We start from the raw sequence: 25,168 nt of genomic DNA on the forward strand, positions 1-25,168 counted from the left end.
GTTCCGTCCACATCCCAACTACCAGTCCACATGCAGTACCGCATCCAGCACCACGTCTGGTGCGTTAGGGTACCAGTACCGGATTATGGTACTGGCTGCGTCCCAAGGACCAGTCCACATGGGGTGCTGCATCTGATACTGCGTCTGGTGTCGGTTTAGGGTACTAGTACCGGGTTAGGGTACCGGCCGCGTCCCAAGGACCGGTCCCCATGCAGTATCGCATCCAGTACTGCGTCTGATGTCGGTTTAGGGTACTAGTACCAGGTTAGAGTAACGGCCGCGTCCCAAGGACCATCTGCGTTTGGTACCACATACTGAGAGTTATGGACCCTTGGTTTTACAGACAGCCAGCACTTGAACCCAAAACATCAAAAGTGATGTGGAGGGGTTCCTAACCAAACAGCATCATGTGGTTGTGAGGATGTGTTTCTCAGACAGGTTGGAGGAATAGAAATCGATTTTTCAATGAAGTCGATGAGTCGTTACACCCTTACTTTTCAGATAATGTTGTGCTTCTGGACTCCATTAAAACTTAATTTTTCTTATCGATTTCACCAGATCTTAGAAGCAGCTTTGAACTTCTGAGTTTCTTCTCCCCTGACTGAACTCAAAAGTTTCCCTCCTGCTCCAGGTGTTGCGATAAATCATCATTAGTGCGATCTGAAATGTTTCTGCGGCCTCGGGGATGCGGCCGCACACGTGCAGCTCAGCTCGTGAGCCTCTCCGGGCGTCGGAGCCCACACAGACGCCCCGGCTGGCGTCGATGCCTTGTGTCCACTTGGAGATCCAGCCGCGGCCCTGGCACTCGACCAACTCGCACACCTGCTCCGAATGTGTGCATGTGTAAGATGGAGAGTGGTAGAGGGGGGAGTGTGGGAGTCTGCAAGAGTGTGCTTGTGGATATAAATGGCTTAAATGTTCTTGAAACGCTTTGTGCACGACTCTCTAACCCTTTTATACTTCCACATGTGTTCCGGTGACGTCACCCGCTCTCCTTAACCTTGCATTGATAATTTGCAGTTGCATCACAGGTCGCCTAGCAACCAAATGTGGTGGCACAATGGAAGTCCCTCTGAAAATTGGCATATAAATAATATCTGTTTAATGACTGGCTAAAGCAGTTTAAGTAAAAATAGTGAGAGGATCAACTCACCTGTTAACCAGGTAAAAGTTTGTCCTGCATTAAAGAAGTTCAGTTTGCTGCTTTATGATGCCATGAAAACATATTTGTCTTCGTTTTTTGAGGTTTTCTTGCTTATTGAGTGCAGGCAGTTTAATTAGGAAGCGGTCTTGTTCGGGAGGAGGTGATGAGGTTGCTCGTTATTGCTTTTTTCCCCTCAGCATCCGACCAGCACCAAAGAAAAACTGCTGTCCAGATGGTAAAGATTTGGCAATTAGGACTTAATTTACTCCCCGTCTGGTCCAGAGCTCCGCCATCAAGCGCTCAGTCCAGCTGATGAAACCCTGAAGATGGGCTCATAAACACTTGGAAATGAAGATACAGGCTGATCAATTTTTCCTAACACTGATTGTTTTCGAGCTCATCAAAGGCTCCGTTTCTCATCGAGATCACGACTGCGGTTTGGTGGAAGTGATTACTCTCACCAAACATCTTCATTTGAAATTACTTTTAAGAGAAAAAACTTGTTGAATATGATTCCTTGAGGGGAGGAGCTGGTCTTTGGGGGCGAGGGAGATGGTTTCTGTTTATATTCTGTGTCAAAGATGAATAAGAATATCTAAAACTGCAGTAGAACACACGTGTGCAGCTTTAGGTGAAGCATTATCAGGACTGAGGCTGTCATTCATCATTTGGTACAAACTCCTGACAAGTAATTGCTGGAACCAAATGCTGCAAAGTATTGTAACGTTTTAGTACTCACCTTTTAAAAGTCTTAAAAAATGGCTTAATATTTTTTACAATAGATTGTAGATCTAAGTGGCCAAAATGAAAAACCAACTTATTCTTAACTAAATTCAATCTTAAAAGAGAATCACTTAAAAATGATTGAGTGATTTTTGTGCCACCATATTGCAAAAAAAGTTTAGAGTAAAAAAAAAAAAAATCCTAAATTGCAAAGAAAATGTGAATTTTTAAGAAAAAAAATCTTTATAATTTGCTAATCAAAATATAAAATATTTGCTTAAACAATATTTCTGCAACTTAAATCCTACCCCTAAGTTTCAGTTTATTGTGACATATGTGCCACCAAAAACAGCCTGCTGATTGGTCTGGATTCTATCCAATCAAATCACACTTTTTAATCTAATATGGTTTTTGCTACTGAAGTTCAAACATCAAACAGCCTTTATGACATTTTATTTAGTCAGAGTAGTACATTTATGGCTGAGGATCTCCTGAAATAGTCAAATAAACTGTAAAGTTGCCGCTGACATTACAGTAAACAGACCCGTGTGATCTATCCTGTGGAGCTCATATTATCTTCTGCTGCACAGCAGAGTTCTTCATTAGATTAACAGCAATAGTAAGTGATGAAAAGAACGATGGCTCAGCAACATAATAGATATAATTAATATATAAGCAAAAAAAAAAACAGAATTTTTAACTTTTAGTGTTAGTTAAATTTTTATTTATTTATTTGTTCCTTTTCAGTTAAAATGTACAATCCATACAATTTACTTAAGAAGAACAGGAGTATGATGAAGACCCAGTCTTATAAATCTCTACCCCACTCTCATTATTTCATTTGATACAAACAATCAAAACAAATATGAAAATCCATAATAAAAACAATAATACAAACAGGAACACAATATTTACATCATGCTGCAAACAAATCAATCATTTTGTGTTTACATTTCAACTTAAAACAAACAAAACGTAAACACTTTTCAGGTCATTATCCAACATGTTCCATTTTTTTTACAAAGGAAATAGTCATTTGTTTAAGTGTAGTTCTTACTTTAGGTCATTTAAAGTAATCAGTTCTTCTACTATTTCCTTCATTTATTACAAAAAGATTTTGTAAACTACATGACAACATAGAATTTTTATGTATTTCTTTCATCTGCTCCTGATTCACAATAATTTAAATAAAGAATGATTGCAATATTTTTGCTTAATTTTAATAATTTGCAAGTTAAAAACACCAAAAACAGTTTTTTTAGAGGAAATTTTAGAATTAAAATCTCCAAAATGTCACTTTTAACTCAAGTCACGAATCCTGGACTCTATTTGTGGCTCTAGTTAGACTCGTGTTCGTGACTGTTTTCTGGCATTTGATCCTCAGCTACTCCACATGTTGAAGGGCAGTTCGAGTGAGACTCTACACCTTGTTGGTCACTATTTCTGTCCGAGTAAGTTACACGTTTTATCCCAAACCAAACTCCTCGTGTTTCTGCCAGTCACTGAAACCGCCGATTCTCATTGGTCACTTCGGGTTCAAAAATCCCCGACTGAGTAAGTTCCTTCAGAGCCACGAGGCCTTCAGGCGTCGTCTGTTCTGCTTCTGCTCCACTGGCACACTGAAGACTCCCACCACACACTACAGTCTAAAGATACTCGTTTTTGAAAACTGTTTTTGTCATTGTTTGTTTATCACAGAGCCTCTCCGTCATTTGTAAAAGCGTGCGTGTTCTCGCTTGTCAAAGATGACAGCACGATATTCTACGGAGAAGGCTGAGCGGCGTGCAACCGTTGCCATAGCAACTGTGCATCCTGGCTTTGTCTTTTCTTTCTTTTTTCTTCTTCTCACATAAAGACCGTAAAATGAAATCCTCTCAGATGAATTCTAATATAAAAATAATACTGAAATAATTTTATATTGCTGTCCACGCCACACACACTGCTTTTATTTTGGTACATTTGTTTCTGTTTGCATCAATTTTGAAACAATTTTTGGTCATCTTTAATGTCATATTTACACTGTACGGCAGTCACATGCCGACTGTTGATTGCATCAAGCAGCTCGACTGTAGCGTGGGCTTCTCTGCACAACCTTGATGCTTCTGCTGGTGATGAGAGCAGGTGTGGGCGATTAAACCTGCCAGTAACTGTGAGATGATCAGAGTTTTGGAGCTGTGTTTAGCATATTGTTTTGCTTTCTTTCTTTCACTTTCTCCTCTGAGAAAAACAAAAAAACAGGAATGCTCAGTCAATCGGGAGCTGTGACGCATCCCGTCTAACGTCAACATAAACTATATTTGGCTTTAAACAGGCTTCTGCGCTCGGAGTCTCTTCAAACACGGAGACGCCTCAGCCCATTTAGCTCAAACACGGACTGAAACATGTGCTCCATTTTCGCTGCGCTTCTCCTTTGATCCCACACGAAAATGAGCGTGAACTCGCACAAACGTCTCCTCACGTAAGAGGCCAGTGGAGGAGGCCGGGGGAGGAAGGCCGCAGTTTAATTAGGCCGAGGCCGATCAGAGATGATGTAGGATGATGCTGCCGTCTGGCGCCCTGAGGTTTCACCAACGCATGCACACACACAAACGCACACGTTTCTGTTCTTTGAATGCTCAAATGTTCCAATCATTTGTAGTTTTTGGTTAAAATAGCACAAATCATGTTTAAATGTGACTCTATTCACTAGTTTACTGACAAAAGTTTAAACTTTTAACACCGGAGGTGTCGCTTTTCTCCTCCACAATCGACTGGAATGATCTTGTTAATGGTTGAAAAGTTACGGTAAATCAAAGAACATAAACACTGGAGCTCTGTTGTTAACATGTTATTAAAACTAAAGGCAAAACCTTCATAGATATTAACCATAGTAGTCTATAAATTCAATTTGACAATCATATCATCTGTTTATGTGGTTAATGTATTGCTTTTTTAATAATGTTTATTCTAAATCTATTTTAAAAAATAGTTTTTAGCGTTAAAAGTTTTAATTTGAAACATTTTTTCTCTTGTTTTGATTTTGTCTGTGTTTTGTTTTGGGATTTTAAATTTAAAACATTTGTTTCATTTTTTTATTTCATCTTTAAAACAATAAAAAAAAGTTTGATCTAAATTTTTGTGATTTTTGTAGAAAAAAATGACACATTTAATGAAAGAATTGTTTTTTTTAATTTGTAGTTTTTATTTTATTATTATGTAGAAAGTTTTGATTTAATTTAATTTAATTTAATTTAATTTAATTTAATTTATTAATTTAACATGTTTGTAAATGATCAGAATTGAGCTTTAAAACCATGTAAATACAGTTTATTTAAGACTTCATTAAAATAACTGTATATTTTTGTACTTTGTACATGAATCTAAACACATTTTGTCGTTTTTCTCTGTGTAAGCTGAAAAAAAGAACAAAAAATTCAACAAAAAAAAAAAAAAAAAAAAAGATTTTAGTCAGATTTGCCAGCGGCAGAAATTGTCTAAAAAGCCCCAATTTGTACTCAAGTACTTTGCTTAGAAACAGAGTAATTAGTCAAGTCAGTAATCATCAGTTTGAGTAAAACCTAATCAAATACTGAGTAACACTTTGAACATGTTTTACTCATTTAGAATTAGATAAAAGACATGGAAAAATCAAATTCTAGTATTTTTATAAACTAAAATAATTGTTATCTGGTTTGGGCTCATTAAAATAAAGTACAGAGATGCTTAATATTGTTTTTTTATTCTCCCCAGAACCAAGACGTCAATAGTTTGAGCTAAAGTGCAGCAGGAATCAAACTAAAATATTATGATAACTTGTAAAAAAGAAAAAAAATAAGTTGTTTTAACTCATCACACATGACTACAACCTTTAAATCTTTCAAACAGAAAGTTTGTCATCTGATTTTAGAATATTGTTGCAGATGTTTTCATGCGTTTTGTTCTAGTTTCATTCTCAAAGGGAAAAATAGAGACAGCATCTTAATTCTATCTCAGTTAGATGGATATTATTTTACAGAGTTGATTAAATGTTGCTCCTTATTACCTTCTAAGATAATGTCTGTATTATAACTTAAGTGTAGTCGGTCTAAAAGGTCCTTATCTTAAAGTTTCTTCTGCCAAAGGTTTGTTTTTGTGACTAAAATTAGACATTGTTTTAAAAGATATTCATTCAGTTAGTAAATGTTTTCATGTTTAATCCAGTTAAAGCTCTAATTTATTTAAGTATTTTCATCTCCTTAACGCCTGAATTTATCCCCAGCTATGAAAAGAGATATTCGTTTATGTTTTTGTTTTAAAGTAAATCCTACATTTAGGTAATTTTATAACTAATTTGGTTTGTTGCATATCGGAGACAACAATTAAAGGGTTAACAATGATGCCAGCTATTCAAGCAAACCATCATATTACCACCTCCGTGCCTCACATATTGAATATTTATTATTATTATTATTATTGCATTTTTTTGTATAAAAAATTAGCTAATTTAGCTATTTTAAGTCCCTTTAGTGTTTTGGTCGATTGGATGTTTACATTTATGCTTTATGGTTCATGCTGTAAAAATGAAGTGTTTTAATTTTCTTTTAAACACAAAGAGAAGACTGAGGTGTGACGTACACAGACACAAATGATTTATAGTTAATTAATTCAACAAATATTTGCTTTGAGATTGTTGAAGTTCTGTAGCTAAACTTGACGATGTTCTTGTTGTTCGTTCATGAAAAAGTTGACCCCCGCTGCTGAAAGTCCAGTCTTCTGCCTGCTGCCAGCAAGGCCAGCGAGAAGCAGATGATGTCAGTTCCTCTTTGGATTAAATTATGGGGCTGATTGAGTGTAATTGAGCAATGCATCGGAGTGCAGAGGCTCAGCAGCGAGTCCCCGGAGAGACTGGGAGAGCAGGAGAGGAAGGGTGTTTCAGGAACTGGGAAATGGAGAGTGGCACCAGAGCAATGATATTATCGTTGTCAACAGATGGGGATTAGAGCAGACTTCCAATAATTAATACAATTGACTTTGCCTCTCCCCAGATTAAATATGTCAATAAAGATTCCTTATTGGGCTTTGTCGATAAAGTTTTATTTAAAGGGTGCACCAAAGTTTGTGTGATTTGGATTTCACTTCCAAATGTTACAGTTATTAAAAAGAAAATCCCACTGTTAAAAGGCATTTGTCCCCACCTTACAGCTTACAAATAAAGCTTTTTCTTTTTAAAATACAAATACAAAACCTTACGTTTCTACACTATTTATCAGATAAAAAAAAATCAAATTTATTCCATCTCATGTTCAATTCCATCTGAAGAGGCTCCAGCTTTATGCACGAAGAAAATAGCCTCACATGATTTCGTATTATTGTTAATCTACAATCTCACTTTTCTATTTATTTAGTTGTTCTGTTCTCTTCCCACACAGACACCCATCGAGTCCCCCTCACTTCTGTCCTGGAGGAACTCATCTCCCGCTATAACAGCCTAAATCTCATGAATACATTTACATAGTTGGAAAACACTCTGTTACCTTCCACTTAGAGAAGTTATCCTGAGGTTTATTGTCTTCTTCAAGCTTATATGGCCTCTAAATCATCATTTAGGACAATTGTCTGAAAGATTCGCCTCTAACGCTGTGAAGTTTCAGCCCGATGAGTTAATTTAATCTGTTTAATGTTTAAAATTAAGTCAAGCGTCTTTACAAACAAAACTAAGGAATCAAATTAGGATTTCAGACCAACAACAAATCAACAAACAAACTTTAAAACAAACATTTTTTTCAGTGATCCTCCAGGAGTTAGGAGGTGGAGTTTAAATCTGTTACTGGTATTAAAGTAATCTTTTTTACTTTTTTTTGGAGGGGGGAAATTCATTTACACCCGGTACTAAGTGTGTGCAAACGCTGGTGTTTTTGAGTATGTGACGAGGGCGCAGTACGACAGAAATAAGCTGATTATTGATTTGAAACTGGAGCAGCAGGACATGCTTCTCCTGAGTTCAGTTCACACTGAAGCAGCTCAAAAGCCTGGAAGTGGCGCCTGACATGGCGAGTGTCATTACCCAGACAAAAATGATAGCTTGTGTACTGGTGTAAGTGTTTCGCAGCGAGTGGCCAGAAGAAAGGTTGACGAGTGAGGGATCCGCTGCCTTCAATGAATCTCAGCGAACCAGAACGGCGTGCTGACACGGAGCGTGTCCGTGGCCCTGTGATGGATGGCGACCTTTCCGGGGTGTTGCCAGCCTCCACCCAAAGACAGCTGGGATGGACTCCAGCTACCTCTGCATTCCTAATTAGGATAAAGAGCATGGAAGTAATAGACGAATGAATTAATTTCTTTATTCCAGAAAAGTCGATAGACACCTTTACCTGATTGAATAAACACACCCTTCAGAGGACTATCAAACACCAATTTAGGATTTAGTTATAAAGATTGAAAGCAGTTAATAGAAAACAAAATTTTTAATAGAAAGAACAAAGGTGTAAGCATTAATAAGACCATGATTCAAAGACAGAAGGCTCCAACACCGACCCCTGTGGGACTCCTTTTAAAGCAAAAACAGCTTTTTTTAATCACTTCCATGGACATAATTCAAATTGCTTTACAAAAATTCAAAATGAAAATGCGAAAACATAGAAATCTAAAGAAAAAATAAACATATTATCATCATCAACTTTATTTATAAAGCGCTTTAACACAATTTAAAACGGAACAAAGTGCTGTAGTTAAAATCTAAGACATAAAACAAATAGAAAAATCAATTTACTACTTGGAGGAACAACAGTATCATTAGAAAACTACAGATACAACAAGACTATGTTAATAAAAATACAGTCTCAAGACGCGGTAATGGACGCAGAACTGGTACCGGGTTACAGGGTACTGGTCCAGTACTGTGTCCCGAGGGGTGGGGACCCTTGATTACTGTATGCATTTTTTCCCTGGTACCAAGCACCATTCGGACCGGTACCAGAGGTTGGAGACCCCCAATTTAATAGGAGCCAGCTAGGGTTGGGTTTTATTCGGTTCCAGTGCCAAAGTGGTTCTTGGGTTTCGGTTTTGGTTCTTAATTTGTGCTAATTTTGGTACTTCAGTCATGAAACATAATGCCTTAATACACATTTTCATTCCCAAGTTACATATTAACACATGGTTGAGACCTCCGCCTCAAAAATGTATGTTTTGGGTCGTTTTTTGACGTGCTGACTGTTCCCATTAAACCAGAGCTCCCCAATCTCTGATGGCTCCTCCCCTTTTCCCACAAACCAGCTCCCCTCTTTCATGATGCGGCGAATTCGCTGCTCGCCGCCTGTCAAACGTGATCCTGAGCTTGTCTGAGGTATTACTGAGCACCCAAAATGTCATGAAGTGGCACAGAGGGAACCCAAACCGAACGTCTATATATGAGGAGTTGGCAGTGAGAATGTGTTGGAGTCAGAAGGATATACACCCCTTGTAGAAAACTTGATTTATGATCACAAAACTGAAGGAACAGTTTCTAACTGGGTTTGGACTTTGGTTGCGATGTCTTTTTTAGGTCTGTGCCACAACTCAACATGATTGAATTCCAAAATCTTTGGACATTTCAATAAAAATAAGCTGTTAGGCCTCATCTTGTTTATTTTGCAGGTTTTTTTCTGCAGGTATTTGTTCTGTTTTCTAAAAACTATGATAAACATAAATACATGAGAAAGCTGTTTGCTTCATTTTCAATAAAATCCTGATAAATGTTCAAATTGCACCTCTACGCCTGACCTGTTATTTTCCTGATAGTTCGGAAAGATTTCTGTTCTGTTATTGAATCACTGCACAATGCTTAAGCGCGCTATCATTACCACATCCAGCCACCTTCCCGGTTAATGCTGTGGGGGCTGCCATCCTCACCTGTCCATAAGAGGTGACGCATCGGCGGAGCTGCCGGCTCACTCCGTGGACTAATGGACCGGGCAAAATGTTTCAGAGATTCTTTTCAAAGTCAGAAAAGCCTCGGGTAGAAACACATCTGAGGATTATGGCTCAATGGTTTTTAGATGACATGTACTTTTTGATTCTTTTTTTTCAACTAAATACTATTAGTTTTGTAGGACCTTAAGATGTTTAAGGTGTTTTCGGTAATTCTTGTGTTCTTCAAGCATGAAATACCATCAAACATAAAAGTGAGAATATCATCTGTTCTCCAAAGATGCTGCTGAAATTTAGATTAAGCCGATTGAAGGTGAGATTTCAATCACCTGTAACTTCAAAAGAATTCTGAGTGCATATTTTATCTCTGATCTCTTATGACAAAATAATCGAGTATTTCAGTCTCTATTGACTGAAATTCCTCAAATGACGAGGAAAGTTCCTGCTGGACATTTTTTACAAAAATACTGCCTCAGCCAACCTAACCCCCACCACACCATCACACTCCCACCTCTGTGCATTCATGTATAAACTGCCAGCATTTGTCTAATTCTTGTCTTTTTCTAGCCGTACATATTGTTTAATAAAGTGTAAACTCCTTCTTTTGAGAGGAAAGTTCTCAAGTTTATTTACATTTTCTTAACAAACGTGTAATTTTTTATTCATTTTGAACTAACTAAGTTGTGCAAATAAATGTTTTGCTGGTTATGTCAGATTTTGTATTCAGTGTTAGTTGTTTAGGACAGTTTGTTTCTCCAAGATTTCATTTTGACTAATTCAAGATTTGAAAGTGTTGATGTTGTTTTAATCAGATAATTAAACAAAGTTTCTTGTTAAAAATGAGTCTGAATCTGTATATGTCACATATGACGACTGTTTCCTAAAGATGATTCCTGCTTTAGAGACATCATCTTTCCTTCTGCTTTGTCTCCAGACACTCTTTCAGTGCCTCGCTGGTCCCCACAGATCCCTCGAAGAGATCTGGGAAACTCAATAAAACACAGGTGAGGGTTTTTTTCATTAATATTCATCAATCTGAGCGCTAATAATAAAAAATAATGACTTTATATGAGTAAAAATGATTCATCATTTGCAGAGCTGGTCCCGTCATTTAAGCAATAGAACTTTTTCACATTTGGTGTTTCGTTTCTAAATTGCTAAAATGATTTCTTCATTCAGAAGATATGAGACTCCACTAAGTAAAATGTGTTAGCAGGCGGCAGAGAGTTATGTCTCATTTGAAGTGAAGGCGGAGCCTGATAAAGAGACGTGGATTCTGTCAGACAGCATTAGTCACCTGTCATTAGCCGGGCAGCGCATCAGTAAACGCTGCCAGCAGGCGAGAACGTGCTCGCAGGAAATCCCGCCGCCGACTTGCTTGCTGAAGTGTTGGAGACTCTGAACGCTCCTCACGCACCACGAGGGTTGTGTTGACGTGAACCGTCTGGGCTCCGTCGGTCTGAACCGCAGATTTACTGTTTATTTGGTTGAGCCCACTGAAGGACGGAAAATGAAAAGGGCCAAAATTCAATCAGGAGGCGAGGAAGATTAGAGAGGTAAACACTGCAGCTGCAGGCCTCTGTTATCCACGCAGGTGGACTCGAATTAAACCTTTAACACCGGAGCGCCAGTGTTTATGTTCTTTGAAGGCTGTGAAAGTTGGCGCCTTAATGAAGCCGATTAATAAATCATAGTTTGTGTACTCTTGTTTATAAACGCCCTCAGGCGTCCTGCCCTGCAGCAAAATAGATAAAGTTAAACTTTTTTTACATTCTGTGATTGAGATTTTTTAAAATTAAAAATATTATATGGCATTTATTTGTAGTTTTTGGACAAAAGTTATCTTTTATTTTAATAAAAAAGGCACAGAATGAACGTCAATCTGAAGGCTACAACGCAGAGCAGAGGATCCGCTTTGAGGGGCGGAGCCAAACTGCCCTATCTGCTTTTAGGAATCCAACAACAAAGAAACCAACTTTTTTTGGGGGGGGAGGGCGGCATTGTCAAAAGATTGCGGAAACTCTGAGGTTCTCCGCAAAAGTCCCGCCCACCAACGTGGTTGAAGGCGAGCAGTTCAGAATGGACAGACACGCCCCCACCTGTGAGCAGATTCCAGCCGAGCCGACCTGAATCCAGCTGGATCCAACTTCTCCCCCAAAAAAGTTATTATTTTTCACAAACACAGTAAAGACAATTTGCTTGGAAGCTGAAGCCACATAAAAAGGTCCCATCATGGAGCTGTGAGGTCTGTGATGTTCCTCTATCAACAGAAATACATTTGGCTCAAAGAAATCTGTGACTTTCACCTGGATTTTTTTTTTGTATTTTCGTACAAAAACATTAGTTTGTTGGCAAATGTTATTGTTTTTTTTTTTTTTTTTTTATAAAATTACCCCTAAAACTTTCATTCAATGTTGTAAACACAGTTTGTTACACATTTTTGAGGTTTCAACACCAAAATAAATCACATTTTTCCACATGGAATTTTCTGCCTGTGCATGATTTTATGTCTAGTGTGTGAATACAACATAAAAAAGGACAAAATAAAGGTAGTGGTTGTGCTGAATAAAATGATACCAAATAACCAACCAGGTAGTCTTTCAAATTGAAAATACAGAAGTAAATTCAAAAGTAGAGAAAAACTGAGTTTTGGGCCCTTAAAGGGTTAAAAATAAGCATTCTAAATGTGGAATTTTGTGTATGATTTCATATTGGAATTATTTAAAAATAATAAGTGGCTGGCAATTAATTTTTTCCAGATGTGCAATTAATTAGTTAATTTTATTTAATCGATTCCCAGCCCTAGTTCTCTGATTTACTGTAACATACATATCGTACGTTAAAAATGTTTTTGTCTAAGCGTCACCAGAGTTAGTGTTCTATGTTTTTTATAATCATATTTTAATCTTTTTTACAGGTTTTCCACAAAGTACTGGATGTCGCAGACATGCATAGTATGTGGAAAGGGAATGTTGTTTGGACTAAAGTGTAAAAATTGCAAGTAGGTATCACAGTTTTTATATGAAGAGGCACAAATTGAAACTGATTTAGTGTTAAAATAAAATATCTGTTTAGTTTCTCTTAAAAAAACGTGCTTTTATACTGTTATTTTTGTCTATTTTCTCTTGAATAACTGTTGAATATTGATGTTTTATCTTCCTTCTCTTAACTCACCAGTTCTGTTAATAGCTTAGCTCTGCATGGTTGAATAAAAAGGACAAAATGAGCATTATCATGCTTCATATTTTCTGCTTTTGCATGCACTTAGGCTGAAGTGCCACAACAAATGCACCAAAGAAGCCCCGCCTTGCCATTTACTGATCATACAGCGAGGTGGAAGAGAATCCTTCAAAGGTATCATCTGATTCAGATCACATGCACTGACTTTGATGATGATGTTCATTCACAGATGAATAAATAAAAAATAGGCTACGAAATTTTGATCCGCACAGTCTTAAAAGGCCTTTAAAAATGAATAATAAAGTTGCTATAGAAGTCTATGGGATTTTGCTGATTTAATATTTAGGAGCCAATCAGTCCAGTTCTCATATACAGTCAATGACTTCAACCAAGGGGCCAGTCGACCCTTTAATACCAGAGCTGTTGCAGACGACAGGAAGTAGCACATATTCTTTAAAATACTGTAACTTTTTGACCGTTAATGTAATTAAAACAACAGCAGCATATTATAAAACAGAGATTTGCAGTGAAATGCAACACTTGAGTCCTATAAGTGTTACCTATCGGCACAATGAATCTGCATCAACTTCAGAATCTGTAGGAATTACATGAACTGCATTTATTCAAAGAGTATCAGCAGCTTTTTTCAAGTCAGGTTCAGATCAAGTTTTTCATCTGTAAAGATTTTTTTTTAGTTATTCCAGAGTTTTTGCATTGGTAATGCAATGTAACTTTAATTTCTGAAAGATGGAGACAGTTTTTTAGTGAAACCGGTTCTGCCGTTCCTCGACAGGCTGCAATTAAACACAATGAAGAGACGTTGTTGGTTTGGGCTGCAACAGCATGAGTCCATATTAATAGATGTCGAGAGCCGGCAGTCCAGAACCATTTGTGCTCTCATGATTACTCATTTATCTGAGCATGCATAATGTATTAGAAAAGGAAACCTTCCTGTATCCTTTCTATTTAGAAAAAGAATGAAATGACTTTGTCTGGTGCTGAAAAATGGAGCCACTTAGATTAAACCAACATTCAAGCATCGCATACTGTTTATTCTGATAATGAGTGCAATAAAAAAGACATTATAAAGTTTCTCTCCTTCTTCTCTCTGCTCCGCTCCTCCTCGTCCACTGAATAAGATCAACAAGGAATGACTCAAGGTAATTAGAGATCTTCTGCTGCTTTAATAAGACAACATGTGTTAGAGTTTTTCCCCTAGAATTGAGAGTAAATGAAATGGTGATGCCAGCATTTGTTCTCTTTCCCACAATGCTTCATTGTTCCTTCATTTTTTTTTCTGTGCAGTAGCTCGTCTGGTACGGACTGAATCAGTGCCATGTGATATCAACAACCCGCTCAGGTACACAGACCTGCACATCAGTCAGACGCTCCCCAAAACCAACAAAATCAACAAGGTAAGCACAAAGAACAAGCCGTGAACTCCGCCGAGCGTGGAAGCTGTCCTACATGTCAGGTTTTTAGGAGCCGCTTATGAGTCACTACTGTGTATTTCCCAGGGGAAGAGCAAACAGCCAGAAAAAGTCTTGATGTTTGCACAGATGGATTTGTTTTCATACGCTGAATATTTTGCAGCAAGTTTACACTCAGTTCGGGAGAAAAGTTTGTCACAGGAGCCCCCGCGGTGAGACAAACATGCATGTTTAACGGGGATTCGTGGAAGCAAACATCAGGATGAAACCGTCACTAAAGCACAAGCCTTTTGTTTTCTCTGTCATAATGAAGCTGAAGTCAGTCGAGACGACAGGTGAGAGCTTTATGTTGGGAGGAAGCTCTGCTTTAATCATGCCGTGGACAGCAGAAACATCTGGGGACATCAGAAGATTAGTTATTGATTTTCATTGTGATTTGAAAAGGTTGAGAAAGCCTGAAAACACCCGTCTCCCTCCCAGAGCTGTATCGGCTTAAAAGGTTGGTCTGTAATTTGCAGAATTGAGGATCACGTTTGGAAGTGTTTTGTGTATCTAGTCACTAGATTCTAGAGGGAGGGGGGGCTTCAGGGAATGTCCACAAGATACATGATAATGAAACAGGAAAACGTTTATCCACAAACTTCTGTGATGCTTTTTTTTTTTTTAAGTGGTTCTTTCAGTTTTAAATTTTATCCATAAAAAAATGAATGTATGGTTTCTTTATTTAAAGGGGCCATACCATGATTTAAACAGCTAGCATGTAGCTGGAATATTAGCTAAACTCCAAAAAAGCCAAAAAAAATCTTAGTAAATGCCCAAAAAGTCCAAAAAGCTATCAGTATGCCAATTTTTAAAACTTTAAGATTGAAACTTTTTAACATAATTATGAGTAATAAAAATGCAGGAATATTATTCCAGAATTAATCAACTTAATTAACTCAGTATTTTATTACCCATGAAAACATGTTTTGTCAAATAAGTTAGAAATAAGCTCAAGCCATTAATAACAATAAAATAAAATGATCTGGAGGGCCGAATCCGGCCCCCGGGCCTTGACTTTGACACTTTTGCCCATTTTTTCGCCCTTATCCAACTGTAACGACAGTGGTGACTAAAGTAAAAAGCAATTCAAGTAGAAGACCAATAGAAAGAAGATTCCCATTGTTTTACCTCTTCAGATATTTAATTAAAAAAAATAAAACAAGCAAATAACACTGTTTAGATCTCTAACTTTAATTTTAACTAACTTTACTCATAAATTTGATCTAAAAATTAGTTCAATTGCTCAATTCTCTTCTGTAGCAAGTTGGTGAATGGCTGCACACGGTCTCCTCTGAATGTTAGCTCAACATTTAGAGGCGTGGCCTACCGTGTGCTCATTTCCTCATTTGTGTCTTGATCTTCCTTAGACTCATGGCTGAAATGATTCCCACTTTGTAAACTCTGCAACATTTACCTCTAATCATCATTACACTAAACAGGGAAAGTTGGGTTCTGACATTATTTATTATAAAAGCATAACAAAGTGGGAAACGAAAACCACAAATAAAAACACAGAAATGGTGATAGATTTGTACATTTTTGCTTGAAGAGTAACTTTAAATCATTTGTTCTTTAAAATACTGAACTAATTGGTTATAACAGCTTTCCCAAAGCAACCCCAGACCATCACACTACCACCACCATGTGAAGCTACTGCTTTAAAAATGATTTAATCAATTTACTGTTGCTATATTACTACCTATTCATCATTTTACATCAGTGAGGTTTTTCTTTTGTGTATAAATACCATGTATCTAATTATCTGAACTCTGTTTTACCTTGAAGAATCTTTCTAGAGTTGAGACTCAAACCTAAACTTCAGGAAAGCTCAGACAATTTTTCTCATATTTGCAATTCTAAGTCATAAATCAAGAAGATAATCAAGCCTGAAAGTGTTTGAAATTTCCTCTAATAAGCCGGTAGTTCACTGATATGATTAGGAAAAATAATTGTTTGTGCACTGATTGTAACTAAAAATATGATTACATTTGGTAATTACATTTCCTAACCCCCACATAGGCATGCTTATTTGAAAAAAATAATATTTTATAGTCTGCTGCCTGTGCACCTGTGCATGGCAGGCCTGTCAATCACTCTGCATACAATATTATATTCTGATCAAAGTTTAATGACGCAGTAGTTGATAATCTGTTCTGGAAATGTGGAATGCATTTATAGAAAGTACAAAAATGACATGGAAAACAAAATAAAACGAAGCTTGCATATGCTTTGCATCATGCTGCCTTTGGATTGATTTTTCTCTTTGGAAGAAGCAGCATCGATTTCCCTTCATTCACACCCACATAGAAAATGAACAAGCAGAGATTGAAGGAGATAATCTATCAAGCTAAAAGGTTTGCAGTCCTTTTTTTTTTTTGTTCGCTGTTATCGCTGCGATTCAGGGGGAAGTCTTCAACCGCCAGAGCAGATTTAGAAGCTGACGACTTAAGAAAAATCAACATATATTTTAATTTTTTTGTCCTTTGGATAAAATATTGAAATAATAATTGAACATAATAATTATAAAAAAAATTAAATGTGATGGAAATTAGTTTGTGGTGGACATTCGGTCTTCCCACGACGTGGATCCCAGGAATTTTGCTGCCTGGTCTTATGGACTATTAGCATAAACTCACAGGATTCTCTTGTAATAATTGGTTTCAGCAAATGTTGATTTTTTTTTTCCTCTCTAAAAACACTTGACTTATTTCAGTGGCAAAAGCCAGATGTTATTGATGTTCCACATTAACCAATGCAAAAATCACTCAGGAAATGTTTTAGAATAGAATCTTCCTCACCGGATCTATCCGTCCACTGAAGTCCGATGATTCCGTCGATCGAGATCACGGACCAGGACCGGGATTCAGGTTGATCAAAACCGTCCAAAATCTAACAAACATGGAATCCCACTTCTGACACCAAGATTGGGGTGGAAATTTGTTAGATCCAATGAAATAAAGAAAGGAAAAAATAAAGAAAAGAAATGATGTGCAGAGAGGAGTCTGTGGATTCTCTGCTTGCTTGGAAAACAAACTCTAATCAGGAACTTAAGATAGTGACGTAAGGTTTCATATCTAAAATGGATAAGATGTTCTAATGAAGCCAAAATGATAAAATGCCCTGGCAAGAAACAAACACATCCTTTGGCTTCTAACTGTGTAGAAAGGTCGCTCAGTAAATCTCAAGGATGAAACCTAAAACTTCCATCACAGAAACCATTTAGTTTGTGTAAAATATATTTACATTTTCTTTTCTGCCCCTTTTTAATATCTTATTATGATCAACTCAAATAATTTCTAACAGGGGTTTTAATGCAATCTCAAATTTATGCATTAAATATCAACAAATTCAAAGAGTGCTTTTGGGTAAAATCAGTTTATTAAAGTTTTCAACAAAATTACAATCAGGAAAAACAAAATAAGAGCACCAAACAACTTCTCGTGATGGATTACTTCTGTCAGGCAAATCCAAAGCTCGCAAGCTGCTTTGTTTCTCTGTGACAAAGTTAATTTGCAGGAAGTTGTGCCCGAAAAGAACAAAACCAATCAAGAAACAACAAAGAAGATTGAAAGTATTTTCTTCATTTAAATAATACAATAAATGCCACAAATTTTGACATAATTCTTTTCTTTTCTGTCTCTTTTCAGGATCACATCCCAGTTCCATACCAGCCAGACTCCAGCAGTAATCCATCATCCACCACCTCATCCACTCCGTCCTCTCCGGCTCCGCCTCTACCCAGCAGCGCCACGCCCCCGTCGCCGCTGCATCCGTCCCCACAGTCGGCACGACAACAGAAACAGTTCAACCTAACAGGTACCAGGGACCCAACATTGTTTTTTTTTTTTAAATTTCTATCATTTATGGATTAAAGATCCTTTCTTTTGTGTTTAACTATGACAAAGTTTTGGACCAAATACCCGGACCGAGTATTTGAACACCAAATCAAGTTAGGGAACGATTTAAAATGTAATAATATTTTATGTAATAATATGTAAAATATAAAGTAATCTTATTTCATGACGAATTAACCGAAGATGAATGAAAAACAACACCAACAAATGCAAAAAGCCAAAACAAACAAAAAAAGTTTACCTATGCAGTACCTCAAGCTACCACCAGGGGCAACATGCAGATTTTGTTCACATTGTATTTGAATGAACTTGAAAAAGGCTGAGGTTTCATTTTGATAGTTTTTCATACACTTTAATTCAGTTAACAACCTCTAAATGTTTTTGTGTAGACCTTAAAGATGGAGAGATGGCGACCGCTTTATTTGGCCATCAGAAAAACCTTTTCTAAACAGAAATGATAAACCTAAAATTATTGCAATTATTGCATTTTTCTTCAAAGCCAAAGGGCCACAATGGAGGGACAAAAGACTGTCTCCAGAGCCTCAGGTTGCAGACTCCTGCTCTATGATAAACTGATGAACTGTCTGGGGTGAACATCATCTTCCCCACTTTAGTAGCTGGATAAAATCCTTAAAAAAAAACTGTTTTACTAATAATTAGGGGAGTAAAAAAAAAAAATCAATTCAGTGAAATATCGCGATTTTTCATTTGATGTTACTTCTATTGATTTAAAATGCTGCCAAGATGATATTTAATTAACAATTCATGAGCAAACATGCAGTTCAGCATCTTACTTTATGTTCCACCAAGCCTCTTTTAGCACCAAAACAACAAGATCTCACCAGAACCATCTTGTGTTAGATGTGAACTCGTGACCTTCATGGTTGTTGTTTTTGTAACATAGTAAAATGAGACATACAGTATACAACTCCGTTTTAACAAAGGGTGAGTATCAAACCAATAATCTGGGCCAAATTGGTTCTGGTGCTGCATAAAATGTACTTCTTGGCTCATGCAAGAATGAGTGAGACCATGCAGATGCACACTTACTGTTCTGATCATTAAATAAAATGTATTTTACCATTTTATTCATGTGAAAGGTGTATTAATATTTAGATTTTTGTTTAAGTCAGAATCAGAAATAAAATAAAACATTGTATCTGATACTGTCTTTGAATAAATTGGGATACAAATTGTATTGTATTGCCAATCCAAACCTCTACTAATAAAACATGTTTCCTTGTTTATTAACGTGCATATTTATTTACTTAAAAGCAAAATACAAAAATTGAGATGTTGCTAAGACATGCGGTTAAAATGCTGCTCCTCTACTAGTTCTATTTTTCACCGTTTTCTGAATGTTCACGAAAATGTTTTAAATAAAGTTTGATACAAATAGATCTGCTCTCACCCATAGCTGGTTTTGTCTTTCAGAAACATACTTGTTTTAATATAGTGTTTTAAAAATTCATAGCAACCAAGACCCAATATTGGAGTAAAAACTAAACTAAAATTGTAAATAAAAAAATAAAAATGATGTACTCCACTCAAGGTAGCTCAGTACCAGCTTTGACCTTCACTAAATAAGTTCCTAGTTAGTGTTTTCATCTCCAAACCTAAAAAAAAATGTATTTGTAGAGTTTTAACTAAAAGTTGTGCACATCTGATGTGGATTATTGATGGATGTCCACACTTTCCTAAAAATGTTTACTAAATGTGAAGTACAGGGTGTAAATATTTACTGAAAACCAATCAAATCTGTGTTTTCTTTGCAGCATCCAGTTATTTCAAATACAAGCAACAGTTCATCTTCCCAGGTAAGCCGATCCTTCCTTCATGCAGTCGGCCAAAGACTGTTTTGATGCATGTGGTCATTTTCCTTCTTTGCCTCCACACTCGCCTCATTTGGGCGTCCTAATGGTTTGTCAGTGCCCAGACCTCCTTTGTCCGCTCTGCAGTGTTTGCTCATTTGGTAGCTTATTACAGCCCGGACGGCGGAGGGAAAGAGTGAGGAGCAGCAGAGATCCGCGCTGGCAGGTGTTTGGAAATGCACAAATATTTTTTTGCAGCCTCATTACAAAGGAACGACGGGCTTTGTGAGCTGAACACACACATGGTCAAAGTTTATCACTGTGCCCAAACTGGTCTTAGAACTAAAACATAGCATAATTCTGTGTTTTTTTAGTTCCAGGATGATGAAAAAACAAAAGAAAAGAAAAAAACTCCTCTTAACATGTTAATTTTGCTGGAGCAAACACTGTGATTGTGTCACGTGATTCCAGCCGTTTCTGAATGTTCAAATTGGTCATTGAGAGCTTTCAGTCCTCCTGGCTTGCAGCTCTTTGGAGTGAATCCACACAAACACTCAGACGGGCTTCAGGCAAAAAAGAAAAACCCTGTCAGGTGCTGGTGCCAGCTCCAAATGTGCTCCGGGGAGACTGTTTGTTTTTTTTTTTTAAGCTCGCACTTTGTGTCACAAATTGTCACGGTGTGTCAACGCGTTTGTGATAGTCTTGTTTTTGGAGATGAAGGCAAAACAAAAGCGTATTTTACCTGTAGACGGGCCGCGGGGAAAACACGTCTTTGGTTTGTTTGATTTCTCCTTTGGAAGAAGATTCAAATCAAACTCATGTCTGCTGTAAATCTTGTTTGAATTTAAAGATTAATTGATAAAAGGTTTGTGGAAATTTGCTTACAAAGATTCACTGAAAAGTGGTTTCATGTAGAGCTGGGTTAATCAATTTAAATTGATCTAAGCTTAATAGATCAATAATCGATCCATAAAAATAGAGATCGATCTGGCAAATAAAGCTAAAGTCCACTAACTTGATGCTAACATTTAATGGAATTTCCCATAGTAATGCTAACACTCGGTCGACCTAAACATACATTACTGACTAAATAAACATCTTTATTAACTCACAGGAATGAATTTTCCAAACTCTTTTAAGGAAAAATATTTTTAAAATAACCATTTGTGGTTGTTTTTTGCTCATACTTTCATCTTCTTTTTTAAAAAAAAGTGTAATGCTATAATGTGAGCTCCACCTAGTGGTCAAACTAAAACTCCCTCCAGGAGAAGCAGAACAATGTTTACAATGTTAATGATCTGAACATTTTTGTTAAAACTTCTCCTTTAGAGAATCCATGTAACACTATGATATTACCAATCTCAGTATTTTACTGATGCATTTTACAGTATGTGAACTGTGTCAGATTAATATAAATATATTCAAAACATATTGTAAATTATTAATGTATTTTTAAACAAATGTGTCTAAATGTGTAAACTCAAAATAGAATGGAATCGAGTGGATTGAATGAATCGAAAAACATCGGAATTGAATCAGTCCAGGCTCTGGTAAATCGAATCAATTCTGGAAATCATAATCGATACTAAGCCCTACTTTCACGTCAAGAAGAAGTGTTGTCCAAAATGACCAAAAAGAACAAAGTAGGATTCCTGACCAGCTCAGTTTCCTTGCGGTAGAGTGTCTGCCCTGTTACTAGAAGGTGTTGAGTTCAAATCCATGTCCAAGTCATACCAAGGACTCTAGAAATACTCACCTATGGTCAGGGTGCTCCCTTAGAGATAGAGTAAGAAGCTTGGTCACGCGTGGAGTAGAGCTGCTTCTCCTCCATATCTAGGGGAGCCAGTTGAGGTGGCTCAGGCATCTGGTCCGGATGCCTCCTGGAGAGGTGTTGTCGGCATGTCCCACTGGGTGGAGGATCGGGGAAGACCCAGGACACACTGGAGAGACTACATCTCTCTGCTCCCGAGGAGCTGGAGGACGTGGGGCAAGGAAATCTGGGTATCTTTGCTCAGACTGCTGCACACCCGCAACCCGAGCAGAAGAAATTGGAAGGATGCATTGATATTTACCATATGAATTTTATTCATAATTGATTTTAAGTTCATAACTCAATAAAAAATCAACTAATTTTCTGATTTTTTTTTTTTTTTTTTTTTGGTTTGGACCCATTTCCAGACCTAGCAACTATAGTTTTAAGGCTTTTGATCAAAAGTTGTCCTAATTAGACCAATTGAAAAGTGATAGATTGCCAGTTTTAATCAATAAGTCGGTCAAAAAATTACCTAAAATGGCTGAATTTTGGATAAGATGGATTTTGGATTGGTCGTGTTGGTCCCTTTTCTGGACACTGCACCACCTTTGGCCAAACCAAAGACTTGATGAAACACTGAATATATTAGAACTGAATAGACTTTTCCACGGTTCCAGCTCAACCTTTATCCAATATGAAATCCAAATATGAAGGCCGAAAAAGATGTAGTTATTTTCTGCAGCTTAGAAGTGTCAGATGAGGGAAATAAAAGCTGGTGATAATGGCCTCAGTGATGTGTGAGCTCTTTCCACAGAAGTGGAGGACTGTCCATCCACAGAGTGCTTTGTGACAAAGGGGCCTTTTTGTTGCATCGCCTCCATGGCTGTGATAATAATGCCAGAAATCCTATGTGGAAATCATTCACCGCCTCTGCAACAAACTTCAGAGCTGCTGCAGCATCAGAGCTTGCAGCTCGACAAGGTTTTGGTCTGTCGCACACCTGAGGGAGATGAAATGTCAAGTTCTCCTTAGCCTCTTCTGGACACTGTGAACAACTAAAGTAAGGTTTGGAAAAACTTCTCAGACTTTAGACGCACTTTCAGACACACTGTTTTCTCCAGACGGTCACAACAAGGACATGTACACGAGCTGGCTGAAAAGCAAAGAAAACATATGAGTCTGAATGTATCGTGAAGCAAAACTTACCCTGAGAAGAAGTTCTCAAGCATTGGTTTCTTTTGACCAGTTCTGCTTTGTGAGATCTACCTGGAAAAGCAACGAATACCAATGGAGGTCATCCAGCAGCTCGTCTTTTTCTCGCTTTACTTCCGCAACTTTGTGTATATCAGGAATTTAATGTTGTTTCAAAGAGGATTGCGGGCGGCTAAGAAGAAACAGGACACCAGAATCACCAGCTACGAGCTATACTGGTGTTTTCTAATGTCTTCATCACTTTCTCCTATTCATCGGGTGGTTACAGTGGCTCCACCCCAACCGTCCTGTTCTATTTTTCTCTGGACCTACCATGGATGGGGGCCTTTAAGAGGTACAGGTCGGAACTGTTTAATGGGTCCATTTTACAATGGAAAGACTCAAAATACTGGACCGGACCATACCGAACTGGACCTCTCAGTGGAAACAAGGAGCTGGCTAAGGAGCTGGTTGGGTTTTAGTTGTTTCGTTCTCTTTTACGTTCTTTGTCCTCAGCAGTCTTACTCTGCTGGGTTTTGTTATTTTAGTTTGGGGTTTGGTAGTCTTGGTTTGTGGGCTTTGTTTGTTTGTTTTCTTTAGGTAGTTTTGGTTCGGGGGAGCTGCTGACTCTGACGGTCGACATGGTTGGGTCAGCAGTCTCCATGACTTATTTTCTGTTTGGCCAAAGAGCCAATTCTTATTGTTTTGTCTTTTTGTTTTATTTTTGTGTTTTGCTTTAAGGACACTCATCGGTTTTCCCTTGTGCTTTTCAGGACACAGTTTTTCTATTTCCCTTATTTAGTAAACTGTGTTACTTTTTCTCACTGGTGTCCAGGTTTTTTTATGGTCCCATTTTTGGTTTTCCTCCTAATATTGAGGCAGGTTGAGCAGTTTTGAATCTCTTTGGATCACAGTTATCCAACTCTGTTCAACAGGATCTGTCTGTGGATCTGGATAAAGACATCTGGATAATAGCGGTCCTTGACTCAGATCTAAGCGCGTTTGCTTTGTGTTGCAGATGTTACTCCAGAGGCACCTCCCAGCAGAGCCCCCCAGGTCATCTTGCATCCCGTCCTCTCTGAACCGGGGTGAGTGGAACATCTGAGAGACCTCTCCGTCTGTTTCCCTCCCTGTAATCTTCCTCCTCCTCCTCCTCCGTGAGTCTCTCAGTCTCCGTGGCCTCTGGTCAAAGGCCAAGCCGAGCTTATTGGAGCAAAGACATTTGGGTGCCAATTTTAATGTGAGGGACAACATGACGATTACTTACAGACTAACATTAGCTTGGCCTTTAGTTCACGCTACACTTACGATGCCAAGTGGATTTCCACTGACTCTTTGAAGAAGTCAGTGGTCAGGGAAAATATCCGGAAGAGGAGGATAAAGGATGAGAAGCCTTTTGACCCAGATGTAAATCAGATTAGCATCACGACCCATCTGGAGAAGCGGGTCAGGAGAGCCCCATCGATACGTTCAGTCCTGACGGAACATGGAGGAGTGCCGATTGATCTGTGGCAGAATCACTGCTGTTTTTATTTTTAACTATTACGCGGGTCTCCAAATGGGAGCGAGTGGAATAATAAGAATGAATGGAAGTGTAGTGTAAAGCGTTGTGCCGTCATTCCTGCTGAAGGAAAACATTCACAATAAAGCAGCAGCTGCCGGCTTTGAGATAACAACATGTAAAGAAATAAAAACCAGCACAAACATCAAAGTAGATGCGTCTTTTATTGTGATTATTTAAGGTTCAGAGCTTCATCATCATCATCTGTGTTTGTTGAGGCCAAATCCATCCTGAACTACATTTTTACAATGTTTTGCCTTTATTAATGGAGAATCCAAAAACAGTGATCTGCATAAGGCGAAGAAGCTGCTTCAGCGTTTAGACCAACAACCACGTCTGTAAAGTCTGTGAACCGCCACTTTCCCTTATGAAAAACGTGAAGAAAATGAACAATAAACTGTTCATGTTCGGGTACGGTTTTACAGAGGCATCAGGGAAAGCTTGATAGTTGACAAAAACCTGGAGAAAAAAAGAGAAAAAAAATAATATTTTTATTAGTTTATTAGTTTAGGGCCACCATAAAAATATAATAACATAGAGAACGAGAAAAAAGTATTTAAATTATGAGAAAAACGAATCATTTAATGAGAATACAAATATGAGAAAAAATTGTAAG

The 25,168-nt window shown here is 37.7% G+C and overlaps 1 protein-coding gene across 3 annotated transcripts in view; it reads left to right on the top strand.

Moving 5' to 3' along the window:
- ksr2 (kinase suppressor of ras 2) overlaps positions 1 to 25,168 on the top strand; it is a 136,275-nt gene that overhangs the window by 76,690 nt on the left and 34,417 nt on the right. For all 3 annotated transcript variants that reach the window (XM_024275063.2, XM_024275062.2, XM_024275064.2), the window contains 8 exons: positions 10,665 to 10,734; positions 12,648 to 12,731; positions 12,999 to 13,084; positions 14,050 to 14,070; positions 14,216 to 14,325; positions 18,030 to 18,198; positions 20,012 to 20,053; positions 24,010 to 24,079. In XM_024275063.2, the coding sequence (XP_024130831.1) occupies positions 10,665 to 10,734; positions 12,648 to 12,731; positions 12,999 to 13,084; positions 14,050 to 14,070; positions 14,216 to 14,325; positions 18,030 to 18,198; positions 20,012 to 20,053; positions 24,010 to 24,079 (652 nt within the window). The remainder of the gene's footprint in view (positions 1 to 10,664; positions 10,735 to 12,647; positions 12,732 to 12,998; positions 13,085 to 14,049; positions 14,071 to 14,215; positions 14,326 to 18,029; positions 18,199 to 20,011; positions 20,054 to 24,009; positions 24,080 to 25,168) is intronic.

The sequence above is a fragment of the Oryzias melastigma genome, linkage group LG9, assembly GCF_002922805.2.
Source record: "Oryzias melastigma strain HK-1 linkage group LG9, ASM292280v2, whole genome shotgun sequence".
NCBI lineage: Eukaryota > Metazoa > Chordata > Actinopteri > Beloniformes > Adrianichthyidae > Oryzias > Oryzias melastigma.